We start from the raw sequence: 17,023 nt of genomic DNA on the forward strand, positions 1-17,023 counted from the left end.
CAGAGCACTTTACATTCACATATGAGGTATTTCCTTACTCAAGAGAAATTGGGTTAAACATTTTGGGGGGAATTTTCTCCTTTTATCCCTTGTAAACATTTAAAAAAAAAAACTGGGTCTACAAGAACACGTTAGTGTAAAAAAAAAAATGGAGATTCTAAATTTTCTCCTTCATTTTGCTTCTATTCCCGTAAAATACCTAAAGGGTTAACATACATTCTGAATATCATTTTGTATACTTTGAGGGGTGCAGTTTTTATAATAGGGTCATTTATGGTGTATTTCTAATATGAAGACCCCTCAAATGCACTTCAAAACTGAACTGGTCCCTGAAAATTCCTGATTTCGAAAATTTTGTGAAATATTGGAAAATTGCCGCTGAACTTTGAAGGCCGCTAATGTCTTCCAAAAGTAAAAACATGTCAACTTTATGATGCAAACATAAAGTAGACATATTGTATATGTGAATCAATATATAATTTATTTGGAATGTCTATTTTCCTTACAAGCAGAGAGCTTCAAAGTTCGAAAAAATGCAACATATTAAAATTGGTCATGAAATTTTGGAATTTTTCACCAAAAAATTATTTGAACATTGACGAATATTTACCACTATGATAAAGAAAAATATGTCATGAAAAAATAATCTCGGAATCTCATTCATAAGTAAAGGCATCCCAGAATTATTAATGCTTAAAGTGACAATGGTCAGATGTGCAAAAAATGCTCTGGTCCTTAACGGGGTACTCCGCTGCTATGACTTTACACATTTGCCCATTGTGTAAAGTTGTTTAACTCTCTAATATGCTTGCTGTGTCAATAATGCATATTATTTCCATTATACTTACTGTTCCTATGTGCAGGAAGTAGTGTAGTTTTTTGGTGCTTGGTGACTGCTGACAATGTTTGCGGCCATGTTGTTGTCAGCCCGCCCTGCAGTGTCGGCGTTGACGTCCGCATTTCCCTCCTCCCGTGTCCGTAGTCAAGCCGGCCCACTTCTTGAATATTCATTCTTTGAAATTGTGTGGGAATGACCTAGCCTGGTCCAATCGCCCTTTGCGCCAGGCGCATGCGTCATGTATATTTTGAGAGTCGTCTTCGGCGCGTAGTGCGCATGTCTGGTCATTTTGTGAGTCACGTTCTCAGCACTACGCTTACAGCGTAGTGCTAACGTCGGCTACATTAGTAGCGTAGCCCTGCGCATGCGCAGTAGTCCTTACAGATAAGGGCTTACGTTAGTAGTGTAGCCCTGAGCTGTAAGGACAACTGGGCATGTGCAGGGCTACGCTAGGAACGTAAGTCCTGAACTGGAAGGAGAACTGCGCATGGCTACGCTACTAACGTATGCTGCGTTAGCACTACGCTGGCAGGCGCACATTTCTAAAGACAAACGATGGAACATAATGGGCGTGGAAAGAAGTAACAAGGGGCGGAAGCTAGGACGCCTATGGGCGGAAATAAAAAAAAAAAGGGGGGGGCATGCACATAAGCGTGAACAAAAAAAAGGATGGGCGGAACAACAAGGAAAAATAGGTGGCACCTAAGCTCATAATCAGGCCGCAAAGTATTAGGGGAATGGTAGTTTTCACGGACCGAACAACAGGAAATAAGCAACAATGTGAGCCAGACAGAACGCCAACTCAGGGAATGACAACGCTAATGGATAAGGCGCATACAGTACAGGGGTGTTATGTGAAGTCATCAAGTAAGAGGTAAAAAGTTGGTGAAATAAGCACTATGCAGCGGAGTACCCCTTAAAGGCCAAAATGACCTCTGTACTTAAGGGCTTAAGGATGGAATAAATGATGGTATGTGCAACAATGATATCCCAAAAAAATTCTGTTATTAATTTAATAATGAAAAAGGAGTTCCCTGCACAAGTTAAGACCATTTTTTTAATTCTAAAATCTAAAGTAAATTGCCAAAAAGCCTCCCTGTCCATTAGTTTGCGTTGAATGTCTCCTCCTCTGATATTCATGTGTACTTTTTCAATAGCATATACTGTAGTTGAATGGAGCGTATGTCCCTATTGTGTTCTTGTATGAAATGCAGTGATGCGCTGGATCGATTTCTTATAGGACATGTTAGTGATATCGTTAAAAGGTTCTAAAAAAAAAAAAGGGGTTTTTAATTTACATGTAGTGCAACCTACATACTTTTTACAGAAATCTTGACATTCAATAATGTATATGCAATGAGTAGTGTCGCAAATGAGATGGTTCTTAATTCCAAAAGTTCTAGTTTCAGCAGCATTATTGAAATTCTTGCACGCTTTGGCAAATTTACAAGTGTGGCATACAGTAGAGCCACAGCGATAAAAGCCTGTGGTGCGTAACCATGTGGATGTACTTTTTGTTTGAGAAGTGACAATACTCGGAGAGAGCAAGTCTCCTAAAGTAGGTGCCTTTTCGGGAACTATGCGGCATCCAGATTTGAGTATAGCAGATACACATTGATCATCATTCAGAAGATATAAATTGTTGTGAATGATATGTTTAATTTTTCTGAATTGGGGTGTGTATGTGATACTCAAAACCTGGGCCGACATTTGACTTTTTTCCAGAAATTTTTGTACTAGAATGTCTAGTGAGGAATTTGGTTCGTTCTTTCTTGATCACTTGTTGGTATGCTGTTTGTAATTTTCTTTTTATAACCTCGTAGTTGTAATCTGGATGTCAACTGTGTGGCTTCATTTTTGAAATCCTTTATATCTGAGCAATTTCACTTGAGCCTAGCTAATTCTCCCAATGGAATGGCTTTTACTGTATGTGGGGGATGATTAGAATCTGCTCTTAATATGGTGTTCCTTGAAAGTGGTTTGCAGTAAGTGGATGCATGTGATGAGGGGTTTACCGGCAATCCCCCTCAAACGCAAGTCCAAAAATGCTGCACTGTGTAAATGGAACTCAAACGTGAATCTGAGGTTGAATGAACTGGAGTTGAGGTAGTCTAAAAAATGAGGAGGTCGTCTATTTATCTCCCGTAACACTTTATGTGACTAGAATACGGATTAGAAACTGTATATATGAACAACTCCTCCCAGTGTGACATTGTTAGATTCGCAAGAGGGGGAATGCCAGGCCCCCATCAAAATTCCACTAGATTGAAGAAAAAATACTGACTCAAATGTAAAAAAAAATAGTTTTTCTTATCGTTTAGACAAAGAGTCTGAGTGGGGATCCGTGCATGGAACACAGCAGTTAAGCTGGACTTTCTTTGAATTTTTCTGCATGTTTAAGCATGATACAGGCTCTGCCGAGGTCCCTTATAAAGCAGTCTTTTTCTCTGGTACATTGCAATACAGCTAGCAACTACACCTTCTTTGTCTGACATCATTCAATTAACCATATTTTTCCACCATCATGTTACAATCTGGTAGTAACAGGCCTCACAAAGCAACACAGTTATTTTCTAGCTCCGAACATGGAGCAAATACACAAGTAGACTTTAAAGTCTTGTTGCATAACCTAGAAAAATTGCTAAACCAGGAGCATCGCATATGGTGGGATCAGGAAACCATAAAAAACTATCTTGATAAACAGATGATTCCACGTGGGTTAAGATGAAAGAAATTACCCACTACTATATTCTGTCAAGAAATGATTGATGAATGGAACAAAGCTTTATCAACATGTTCCTTTATATTAATGAACATTATACACAAATATGAGTTGAATAAATTGGAAGAATTACAATCAGAAATTGCTAAGTTACAACAGGATGCTTTGATGTTTAATGACTCAACTAACTTGATGAACTCATGTAAAAAAAAACAACGATAATATTAATAAGCTGGAAGAATATATCATGCAAACAAAAAAAATTTCATTCAAACGGGACTTAAACGACTGTGCACTCAAACAAGTTTACGAATGGGGACGCTGGGAAAAACAAGATGCAACTCCAAGATCTATCTTAAAAAGGAAAAAAAACAACAACAAAAAACGCAATCGATAGAAAAACCGCGTGTCACATTTAGCTCCTCTGAACAGGAGTAAGATATAGGAGTCCGCTCTGAATCTGAGAACCCCTCACCACAACCTGACGGCAGGATTTCTTCTTTTCGGAAAGCCAAGAAACCTGATGCAAAGTCAAAACCAAAAAGAAAGAAAGGAGAGGGGGGCCACAAGCATTCTAAATATGTTAGAACTGCTGACAATAATGAAACTGTTATTCCTGTTGTTAAGTCTAGGGGGGTCTTAAACTTATCTTCAAAAAATCTAACTGAACACCAAATTTCTGTTTTGGAACGTGGTTTAAATTTTTCTCCCACTAATTCTCTGGATGTTTATAATACTCTGTGTGGTATAAATAGATTTGAACGCATTTTAACTGTCAAACAAAATTTTTTCACATCAGAATCCAGTGACAATGAATGTATCCAAGAGGGATTAAATGAGCAAAGAGGCATGGATTTCAATTAACAACAAGCCCTAGTTGCATTGCGGGATTTAATGGATCCAGGAGAAATTTCTCCTACCTTATCCCGCAATCACAGCCATGTTACCAAAAATCCATATTTCTATCCTTCGCAATCCAGAACAGAGGGTATGGACAAGTTTCAAAATCAGGTTGAAAAAGACTTGGTGGAATTAAAATGGGAATTAGACTCTTAACCCACAACCAAACAATTTAAATCCAATCTTCTGATGACATAGTCATAAAAATGTCTGATAAAGGGGGTCTGGTCACAGTCATGAATTAAACGGAATACATATTATCCATAGAAAAATTATTAGCGGATACTAATGTATACCGCCAGCTAAAAATCCTAAAATACCCATCATGCATGCATTACCCAAAACCCACAAAGGTTTAGACCTTTTAAGTATGAGACCCATTGTCTCCAGCATGTCGTTATTTCAGTTGCTCCAACATTGGTTAAGAGTGTCCCTGGATATCTCCAGGACTCTAAGGCCATTCATGGCAACCTCCATGAGCTTATGTGGCAGCCTGATTGGCATTGGCTTACGTGTGATGTCATGTCTTAATATACTAGTATACCTTGGGAGGTTGCCATGAATGACCTAAAATTTCATTTATGTAAATACAGTAATTATACTCAAGAATTGATCAGTTTCATCCTGAGGAGTAACTTGGTTTCTCATTACACAATATTTTTACATTTGATTCAGTATTTTTTCTTCAATCTAGTGGAGTATCAATGGGGGCCCGGCATTCCCCCTCCCTTGCGAACCTAACAATGTCACACTGGGAGTAGTTGTTCATATATACGGTTTCTAATCCGTATTTTAGTCACAAAGTGTTACAGGAGATACATAGACGACCACTCCTCATTTGGAGGGGGGACGTCTCTCCTGTATCACTTTTTGTAGACAATCTCAACTACAATTAATTCAACCTCATGATTCACGTTTGAGTTCCATTCACACATTTTTGGACTTGCGTTTGAGGGGGATTGCCGGTAAACCCATTGTCACATCCACTTACCGCAAACCACTTTCAGGGAACACCATATTAAGAGCAGATTCTAATCATCCCCCAAATACAGTAAAAGCCATTCCATTGGGAGAATTAGCTAGGCTCAAGTGAAATTGCTCAGATATAAAGGATTTCAAAAATGAAGCCACACAGTTGACATCCAGATTACAACTAAGAAGTTATAAAAAGAAAATTACAAACAGCATACCAACAAGCGATCAAGAAAGAAAGAACCAAATTACTCACTAGACATTCTAGTACTAACATTTCTGGAAAAAGTCAAATGTCGGCTCCGGTTTTGAGTATCACATACACACCCCAATTCAGACAAATTAAACATATCATTCACAACAATTTATATCTTCTGAATGATGGTCAATGTGTATCTGCTATACTCAAATCTGGATGCCGCATAGTTCCACAAAAGGCACTTTAGGAGACTTACTCTCTCCAAGTATTGTCACTTCTCAAACAAAAAGTACATCCACATGGTTATGCACCACAGGCTTTTATCGCTGTGGCTCTACCGTATGTCGCACTAAATTTGCCAAAGTGTGCAAGAATTTCAATAATCGTGATAAAACTAGAACTTGTGGAATTAAGAACCATCTCATTTGCGACACTACTCATTGCATATACATTATTGAATGTCAAGATTTCTGTAAAAAGTATGTAGGTTGCACTACACCTAAATTAAAAACAAGTTTCTTAGAACATGTTAATGATATCACTAACATGTCTATAAGAAATCGATCCAGCGCATCACTGCATTTCATACAAGAACACAATAGGGACATACGCTCCATTCAACTACAGTATATGCTATTGAAAAAGTACACATGAATATCAGAGGAGGAGACATTCAACGCAAACTAATGGACAGGGAGGCTTTTTGGCAATTTACTTTAGATTCTAGAATGAAAAAAATGGTCTTAACTTGTGCAGGGAACTCCTTTTTCATTATTAAATTAATAACAGATTTTTTTTCTCTTTTCTCTTCTTTGGATATCATTGTTGCACATACCATCATTAATTCCATCCATGAGTTCAATTCACACTGTGCTATTTGTCCTGCGTCTTGTAAATTTAGATTTTTGCAATGGACAGCACATTGTGTCTTTTTTAATCCATCCATGTGTACCACTTGTATATTTTGCATATATTGCTTATACTATCATCATTTTTTACATCCATGGGTTCAATTCACATTGTGCTATTTGTCCTGCATTATATTTTTTTCTCAATATGTATTTTTTACTATTTTCGCAATGGACAGCACAATGCATCTCTTTTGAATTTATAAATGTTTTATGTATAGCTTCCTGTTCATTCCGTTTAGGGAGTCATAATATACATACTTTGTATCTGAATTCTCAACGGAATCTGGTTACTTGTTTGTATGTATATATTTCTTTGGTTTTAATTCACTACAGGGCTGCTTGTTTAGCAACCGGTGTGTCATTTTAATGTATCTAATTCACCTGTGGAACTACCTTTTCCATGTGATAGAAACCGATGATTGTATCTTTTGACAAAGAGCGCATGCGCTCGAAACGCGTAGAGATGTGTCAGACCCTGTGAAGTGTTGAAGTTGTTCGATGCTGTTTTTTTAAAGAGGATTCTACAATGAAGCTGAAGTTTTCCAAAGTGCTGGATCATTTCGTTTTTTTTCTTATCCCCTATTGTATGCATTTTATGCTGGGATTGCTCTTAGCAATGGACCACAAGTGCAGGATTTGCTCCCCCAGCCTAAATACAAAATGTATTTGGGGTTGAGCATTTCCTGCCATTTGAAACCATGTATATTTCTTGTTGTTCAAAACTTATACTTGGAGGTGTATAAACTCCAAATCTAATGCGCCTTAAATCACTATTATAGGCAACATTTTGGTGCACCTGTGAAGTCAGCAACATATCAGCCTACTTGGGTGGGGCTCATAGTCTTCTTCCCTCTTCCCATTGTATGTGTGCTTAGTCACACTGGAGTGAACTGGGAGCAGGCTGTGAGACCTAATGCCGCTGTAATTACCGACTGGCCCCTGGTATTGCCCATACGGCACAGTCTGGTTTAGTGTTAGGTCCCGTGCCACTTGAGAAACCTTGGCGTTGGTGTGCGGGCTCAGGTATGTCCTTCATATAAGGATATACTGGCTAAAGTCTCAATTTTAACATCATTTTGAGGGTTAGTCATACGTCACTGTATACATCTACCACAGTACTGCATCTAAATTTATGTATTAGCCTGTACGCTAATGAAGCAGTGCACTAGGGCCACACATGGGATATGTCTTAAAGCTGCAGATTCAGTGTGATAAATGATCAGTTGATTTATTCTGTTAATACCTGCAGTGGTACAGAACAAAAATAATTAAATTAAATGATTAAAACATTTACTTACCTCCCGCCTCTCCCCCAGTGCCTCAGTTGTCCCACTGCGGTCCTCTGTGAGCTCCTCTTCTAGGTTCATCTTGGTCAACACATCATGCTGCAGCTCAGCAATCGCTGGCCACAGAAATGTCCTGCCTCTACCAGTGATTGCTGGGTTGCAATCTGATGTATTAAGCAAGGAAGACCAGTGCCATGGCTTTAAGAGGTACTCCGCTCTAAACATCTTATCCCCTATCCAAAGAATAGGGTATCAGATGTTAGATCATGGGGTCTCGCCGCTGGGGACCCCTGCGATTTGCGCTGCGGCACCCTTGTCATTCACTGCACAGAGCAAACTCCGCTCCATGCCCGATGACTGGTGATGCCAGCCGCCATGCCCCCTCCATTCACATCTATGAGAGGAGGCGTGAGGACTATGGACTAGCCGTCATGCCCCCTCCCATAGACATGAATGGAGGGGGCGTGTCGTGATGTCACGAATGCTGAAGCTGCAAGCTTCCATGTTCCAGACACCTCCACTGCCAGCCCGGAGATCGTGGGGGTCCCCAGCAGCGGGACCCCTGCGATCTGACATCTTATCCCCTATGCTTTGAATAGGGGATAAGATGTTTACAGCAGAGAACCCCTTTAATACATCAGATTGCAGAACAGCAATAACTGGCAGGGGTGGGAAAACGCTGTGTCCAGCTGAGCAACAAGATGACGTGTTGACCAAAAGGAATCCAGAAGAGGAGCGGACAAGGGAACTCAGCAGGACAACAAAGGCATAGGGGGGGGGGGGGGGTTGGTGAATGTTAGAGAGATAGATTATATATATATATATATACACACACACACACACACGTATATATCTATATCTATCTATCTATGTATATATATATATATATATATATATATATATATATATATATATATATATATGCCTGACAACATTTTTAATTTGCTTAAAAACCTCCCTATCCTGGAGTTCTCCTTTTAGGTCAAAATTAGCTTAATCCTTAAGGGGTTAATTGATGGTTCCATAATTTTTATTCTTATAATTTGGTGATTCCACAATCTTTTCTACTTTATCTAAAAAAAAAAAAAAAAAAAAAAAAAACTTGTGCTATTAATTATAGCTCACAAAGCCAGAATGTTCTATTAACCAACATTGTTTTGCTGCAAAGTAAAAAAATAAAAATAAAATATAAAACAATGTTTGTAATAAATAGGTTGATTGCAAGGAATAGGTTTTACTATTAAGTATCTAGTTTTGCACTGAAGTTTGTGTCTCATACACTAACTCCAGTTTAGTAATAATGTTACAAAAGTGACCAAAATGACACCACAAGATATCATGAAAGATAAACAGAATGTGCCACCCATTTGGCTAGTAAACTGCTGAGCATAGAGAATTACTTGCAATTAGAGCAATGGTACCTGTACGTAGTATCTCTGTTGGTTACAAAGTTACATAGCTTTTTTTTTTATAGTTTGACAGGCTGAAAAGAGACACACGACTGCCGAGTTTAGCCTTTGATCCTATGGTGTTGATCCAGAGAAAGTAAAAAAAAAAAATAAAAAAAAATAAAAAACACATGAGGTAGAAGGCAACTTTCCTCATTTTAGGGGTAAAAATTCCTTCCTGACTCCAAATCTGGCAATCGGAATAAATGTCTGCATCAGAGATCCACCATCAGAATCTAGTGACTATAATTTGTAATAAAAAGAAGAAATGATGCTGCAGTACTTGTCCTAATCTTTAACGTCTTTATTGCAGGTAGGTGGTATTTACTGCTGCTTGCATGCCTGCAATAAAGCTGTTAGAGACTAGGACGAGTGCTGCAGCATCATTTCTTCTTTTTATGATTTGTGGATTGTAATTTCTGGACATTAACAGCTGAGAATGCAAAGATCTGCGGTCTGAGGCGCCCCTACTCACCTGCCTCTCCTGAAGTAGTCCGGCCAGTGCCAGCGGAGATTTTCTACGCGACTGATAATTTGTAATATTATGGCTCTCTAGAAATGCCTACTGATCTTTTATTGAGTTTTCCATGTCCACCTTCTCTTTGTTCCATAGTCTCACTGCTCGAACAGTAAAGAATCAATCCCCTTCTGTGCTAGTGTAGAAACTGTTTTTCCTCTAGACAGAGAATGCCTCTTGTTATAGAAACAGTCTTTGGAATAAAATAATTATGGGAGAGGTTGGTGCTTCAGTAGGAAAAACATCTTTTATCATCGTCCTGAGGAGCCAAAAAAGGCATGGCCGAGGCACTGCTGTGCTCCAGGCCACAAACCCCTCTGCCGGCTTGCTTTCTCTGCCCTTTTCTTTCTTGATGGACACCTAGGGCTCCCCTAGCAAAATCCTGGCATATGGACAGTGAGATTTGCAGGTGGTGCCACTGCTTGTGGACAGTGATCCCAATTCAGCCCTTGCTGTCCATCAAAGAGAGTGGGAAAAGCACAACAGGTAGAGTTATTGCAAACCACAGCATTGTAATGTTGACTCCTCGGGACGGTAATAAAATAGATTTTTCCACTAGCACCAATTGAGACGCTACATACAGGTACCCTTGCTCTAACTGCAAGTAATGCTGGATCGCAGGAGTTTGCTATAAAATTCCTGGGTGACCGATTACTTTAAAGATATACATACTTTTCAAACAAGTGTCTTCCGACTTCAGCATCTACAGCACTCAGGGGATCATCCAGCAGATAAATATCTGCATCCTGATAAACAGCCCTGTAGAAGAGAAAAGGTAACACAAAAAAACATCAAAATCTAGCACTAAGGTCTCATGCATAGCAAAATACGAATAGATAGAATCACATGAGAGTATGAGTGTTATGTGAGGCTGTATTTTATTTGTATGGTGTTGAGTACAGACATTACATATATTATTGTTGAATATAATAGGATTTTACAAGTACACAAGTGCTTCACAGATCCTTTTAAACAAAGAACAAATAACATGGTGGAGCTCACCTAAATTCACACTACAACAAAGGTACTACATGGTGCTACCCCCACTGGATTGTTACATATTTATCTGTTACCTGAAGCATTCATTCCTACATTAATCTAATCTTTATATACCGTATTTTTCGCCTTATAAGACGGTGCGTCTTATACGGCAAATACACCCCTATCGCGGCGGTCCCTGCGGCCATCAACGGCCGGGACCCGCGGCTAATACAGAACATCACCGATCGCGGTGATGCCCTGTATTAACCCTTCAGACGCGGCGTTCAAAGCTGACCGCTGCGTCTGAAGGGAAAGTGACACTAACCCGGCTGTTCAGTCGAGCGGTTCGGGACCACCGCGATTTCACCGCGGCGGTCCCGAACAGCCCGATTGAACAGCCGGGTTAGTGCTTACAGGACACCAGGAGGGACCTTACCTGCCTCCTCGGTGTCTTCTCCGTTCAGGGATCCCCTGTATGGCCGGCGCTCTCCTTCCTCGTCATCACGTCGTCGCGTACGTGCGTAACAACGTGATGGCGGCGACGGAGAGCAAGGATACCCGGCCGGCAGCAGAGACGTTCCAGAGCGACGGGGACACGGCGACAGCGGTGGAGCGACATCCAGGGCAGCAGTGACGGGTCCGGAGCGGCGGGGACACGTGAGTATTACCTCCTCCTGCAGTGGTCTTCAATCTGCGGACCTCCAGATGTTGCAAAACTACAACTCCCAGCATGCCCGGACAGCCAACGGCTGTCCAGGCATGCTGGGAGTTGTAGTTTTGCAACATCTGGAGGTCCGCAGGTTGAAGACCACTATTGGGTTCAAAATCTTAATTTTTTTAGATTTTGCCCCTAAAAATTGGGTGCGTCTTATACGCCGGTGCGTCCTATAGGACGAAAAATACGGTACATACAGAAAGTAAAACTATACCCTAAATAAATGCTTTATTTTGATATAATAAGCATATTAAATGCATCCACTAAAAAATGTTATGCATTACAACTGCAACCTGATGGAGCTTAACCCCTTAAAGACCAGGCCAATTTTGTTTTTGCATTTTCATTTTTTCCTCCTCACCTTCTAAAAATCATAGATTTTTTTTTTTATCATTTATATTTTCATCCACAGACTAGTATGAGGGCTTGCCTTTTGCGCAACCAGTAGTCCTTTGCAATGACATCACTCATTTTACCCTAAAATATATGGCGCAACCAAAAAAATACTACTTGTGTGGCAAAATTGAAAAGAAAACCGGAATTTTGCTAATTTTGGAAGGTTTTGATTTCACGCTGTACAATTTACATAAAAAAATGACGTGTGTTCCTTAATCTGTGGGTCAAACGAATAAAATGATACCCATGATTACATAATTTTTTAAAATTATTGTACCACTTTAAAAAAATCGCAAACGTTTTAGCCAAATTACTACGTTTAAAGCGCTACACCGGTGGTTTTTTTTAATTTTTTTTATTTTTTTTAAATCAACTGGTGCCAGAAAGTTAAACAGATTTGTAAATTACTTTAATTAAAAACATCTTAATCCTTCCAGTACTTATTAGCTGCTGAATACTACAGAGGAAATTCTTTTTTTTTTTTTTTTTTTTTTTTTTAAACACAGAGCTCTCTGCTTACATCACAGGCACAGTGCTCTCTGCTGAAATCTCTGTCCATTTTAAGAACTTGTCCAGAGTAGGAGAAAACCCCCATAGCAAACATATGCTGCTCTGGACAGTTCCTAAAATGGGCAGTGAGCATTGTGCTCCAAAAAGAAAAGAATTTCCTCTGTAGTATTCCGCAGCTAATAAGTACTGGAAGGATTAAGATTTATTTTAACAGAAGTAACTTACAAATCTGTTTAACTTTCTGGCACCAGTTGATTAAAAAAAAAAAAAAAGTTTTCCATCGGAGTACCCCTTTAAAATCCCTCTATTTTGAATACCTATACATTTTTCATTTTTTCTGTGTAAGCAGCGGTATGAGGGCTCATTTTTTGCACCATGATCTGTACTTTTTATTGATACCACCATGCATATATAAAACTTTTACTCCATTTTTTATAAAAAAAATTTGGAATATGATGTGACAAAAAAGCAGCAATTTGGGACTTTTTATTTTAAATTTTTTTAAAGTTTTCTCCATTCACCATACTGGATAATTAACATTATATTTTGTTAGTTTGAACATTTACGCATGCAGCGATACCAAATACCAAAATTTTTTTACACTTTTTGTGGGTAAAATGGGAAAAACGGACGTTTTACTTTTTTTATTGGGGAAGGGATTTTTCAAATTTTTTCACATTTATTTTTATATTTTTATGTCCTCATAAGGGATTATTTATTGCAATCATTTGATTGCTAATATTGTTCAGTGCTATGCATAGCACATAGACCCCAGGAGACGGACGGTGGCAGATAAGGGACCTCTGTCCACTATTATAGATGATCGGATCCCCGTGGCAGCGCTGAGGGCGATCCAATCATCCATTTTTTCTGACCGCACTGCTACAGATGCTGTGATCTGTATTGATCACGGCATCTGAGAGGTTAATGGCGGACATCGCTGATGTCCGCCCTTACTGGCGGGTCCCCGGCTGTTGATAGCAGCCGGGACCTGCCGAGCATGACGGGAGCATCGGACCGGTGCAAGGTCATGTCCATGACAAATGTACGTCATGGTGCGTTAAGTACCACCGCACCATGACACACATTTACATCTGATGTCGTTAAGGGGTTAAGCAGGTAGAGGGGGTGGTTTCAAATGGAGGGGACATGCTTTCGCATGAAAGGGAAAAACAACCTAGCATGGTATAGTTTTCTACTCACAGGAACAATCTCTTAGGGAAAGGCATATTACAACAGTAACTTTGGATGCATCTAATGAAACCAGTTGGACAAACTTCCTCAACTTGAGTATACCACTTAAAGGGGTATTCCAGGAAAAAACTGTTTTATATATATCAACTGACTCCAGAAAGTTAAACAGATTTGTAAATTACTTCTATTAAAAAATCTTAATCCTTTCAGTACTTATGAGCTTCTGAATTTAAGGTTATTCTTTTCTGTCTAAGTGATCTCTGATGACACCTGTCTCGGGAACCGCCCAGTTTAGAAGAGGTTTGCTATGGGGATTTGCTTCTAAACTGGGCGTTTCCCGAGACAGGTGTCATCAGAGAGGATTTAGACAGAAAAGAACAACCTTAACTTCAGAAGCTCATAAGTACTGAAAGAATTAAGATTTTTTAATAGAAGTAATTTACAAATCTGTTTAACTTTCTGGAGTCAGTTGATTTATAGAAAAAATTTTTTTCCTGGATAACCCCTTTAAAGGGGTAATTCGCCCTTTGAAATCTTATCCCCTACCGAAAGGAATAGGGGATAAGACGTTTGATTGCGGGTGTACCGCCACTGGGAACCCCGGCGATCTCTCCTGCAGCACCCAGTCATCTTCGCTCCCTGCCCCCTCAATGCAAATCAATAGGTGGGGGCGTGACAGCTGCCACACCCCTCCCATAGACTTGCATTGAGCGGGAGGGGGAGTACCGTCACAAGGAGGGCGGGGCCATGACGTCAGGATCCTCCAGCCACTGTATCGTCCGTCATCAGGCACTGAGCGAAGTTCACTCCGTGCACCAGATGACAGAGGGTACTGCAGGGGAGATTGCAGGGTTCCCAGCGGCGGGACCCCCGCGATCAGACATCTTATCCCCTATCCTTTGGATGTGGGATAAGATGTCTGGGGTGAAGTACCCTTTAAAGTTGTCTTTCTCTATCCCAAGCGCTACAGGTGTACCTGTCCAGACCAAAGTAGTTGACAGAATGTGAAGGGGTCTGCGTGGGAGTGCTCGGTGGAGCCATTTAAAAGGAAACCGCAAAGAAGTTTGCAAGGGGCAGAGGGAAGCCACGTATAATAATCCAGAACACCTTTTTGGATGTTTAAGTTTGGTAACAGCATTCCATAACTTGTTTTGCTGCAGCTAAGGCCCTTCATGGATACAAAATGTTTGAAGTTTATTGGCGTGACCCTTGATATATTAGACTATATTTTATCATCATTATGCTTATATGGGCTTTTTTGGTTAGTCATACAGAAGTTGCAATTTTAATGCATTTATAATGTGTGTTTTTTCTAGTGGATGCATTTTATAAGTTTATCATCAGAAAGTTGATAAGGAAAGTTAGGTTTCCAAAAAGGAAGCACTTTGGTGCAGGAGCTGGCTTATATGACAAACTTTTCAGCATTTTGCCCCTGTCCAGGCTTCATGTATAATCTTCATTTGTCCCTTAGCTACTTAGTGAAAACTAGCTGCTATGGTGTCTCCCATACACTGCAAACACAAAGATGAGAGGATGCTGCTCCCCTGTTTCTCTATAGCCCACCCTCAGCCATAGCAGCATGAATGACAAAGCGGCACTGAGCAGAGCAGGTCATAAATCTAGTAATAGGGTAAGATATAACACTTCGGTCGTTCAACAGATTCTGTCTCTTCATGCCTATATCTCTCCCTTGATATTCCCAGCTCCCCTAACTTCTATTAGTAGCTGTAACCTGAATATGCATGATATGCGCGTTAACACTGGGCTGTAGTTAAACTCAGTTAGCGGAAAAAAGAATAAATGGCCTGGTGGGCTGTAACTCAAGACTCTTGTCAAGAAAGAATTATGACCAATGAATTTAGTTGAAGCGCTCTACATTTCACTTGGATCCTTTACATGGAAATTAAACTTAAAGGGGTATTTCAGGAAAAAAACTTTTTTAATATATCAACTGGCTCCAGAAAGTTAAACAGATTTTAAAATTACTCCTATTAAAAAAGCTTAATCCTTCCAGTACTTATCAGCTGCTGAAGTTGAGTTGTTCTTTTCTGTCTAACAAAAGTGCTCTCTGCTGACACCTCTGCTTGCCTCAGGAACTGTCTAGAGTAGGAGCAAATCCCCACAGCAAACCTCTAATGCTTCGGACAGTTCCTGAGACAAGCAGAGGTGTCAGCAGAGAGCACTGTTGTCAGGAAGAAAACAACAAATCAACTTCAGCAGCTGATAACTACTGGAAGGATAAAAAAAATTTTAATAGATGTAATTTACAAATCTGTTTAACTTTCCAGGGCCAGTTGATAAAAGAAAAATTATTTTTTTTTCCTGGAATACCCCTTTAACCCCTTAAGGACCAAGGACGTACTGGTACGTCCTTGGTCCTGCTCCGGTGATATAACGCGGGGTTACACGGTAACCCCGCATCATATCACGGCGGGCCCGGCGTCATAGTGAAGCCGGGACCCGCCGCTAATAGTGCGAAGCGCCGATTGCGGTGACGCACGCTATTAACCCTTTAGCCGCGGCTAAGAGCGAAAGTGAAAGTTGCCGGTTAACTCAGTGGGCTGTTCGGGATAGCCGCGGCGAAATCGCGGCATCCCGAACAGCTGACAGGATAGCGGGAGGGCCCCTACCTGCCTCCTCGCTGTCCGATTGCCGAATGACTGCTCAGTGTCTGAGATCCAGGCATGAGCAGTCATGCGGCATAATCATCGATCACTGGTTTCCTATGAGAAACCAGTGATCAATGATGAAGATCAGTGTGTGCAGTGTTATAGGTCCCTATGGGAGCTATAACACTGCAAAAAAAAATGAAAAAAAAGTGAATGAATATCATTTAACCCCTCCCCTATTAAAAGTTTGACCCCTCCCCTATTAAAAGTTTTTTCCCATAAAAAAAAAAAAAAATGGTGTAAATAAAAATATATATGGTATTACCGCGTGCGGAAATGTCCGCATTATAAAAATAAAAAAATGAGCCCTCATACCGCCCCATACACAGAAAAATAAAAAAGCTATAGGGGTCAGAAGATGACAATTTTAAACGTATTAATTTTCCTGCATGTAGTTATGATTTTTTTCAGAAGTACGACAAAATCAAACCTATATAAGTAGGGTATCATTTTAATCGTATGGACCTACAGAATAAAGATAAAGTGTCATTTTTACCGAAAAATGTACTATGTAGAAACGGAAGCCCCCAAAATTTACAAAACAGCGTTTTTTTTTTCTTTCAATTTTGTCGCACAATGATTTTTTTTTCCGTTTCACCAGATTTTTGGGCAAAATGACTGACGCCATTACAAAGTAGAATTGGTGACGCAAAAAATAAGCCAGCATATGGATTTTTAGGTGCAAAATTTAAAGAGTTATGATTTCTTTAAAGGCAAGGAGCAAAAAACGAAAATGCAAAAACGGAAGAAACCCCGGTCCTTAAG

At 39.9% G+C, this 17,023-nt stretch overlaps 1 protein-coding gene across 4 annotated transcripts in view; it reads right to left on the bottom strand.

Annotated features, from left to right (window-relative positions):
- The window catches only part of ABCC4 (ATP binding cassette subfamily C member 4), a 371,576-nt gene that overhangs the window by 243,133 nt on the left and 111,420 nt on the right, over positions 1–17,023 (bottom strand). For all 4 annotated transcript variants that reach the window (XM_056555595.1, XM_056555592.1, XM_056555593.1 and 1 more), the window contains exon 13: positions 10,466–10,552. In XM_056555595.1, coding sequence (XP_056411570.1) covers positions 10,466–10,552 — 87 coding nt within the window. The remainder of the gene's footprint in view (positions 1–10,465; positions 10,553–17,023) is intronic.

This window comes from Hyla sarda, chromosome 2 (genome assembly GCF_029499605.1).
Source record: "Hyla sarda isolate aHylSar1 chromosome 2, aHylSar1.hap1, whole genome shotgun sequence".
NCBI lineage: Eukaryota > Metazoa > Chordata > Amphibia > Anura > Hylidae > Hyla > Hyla sarda.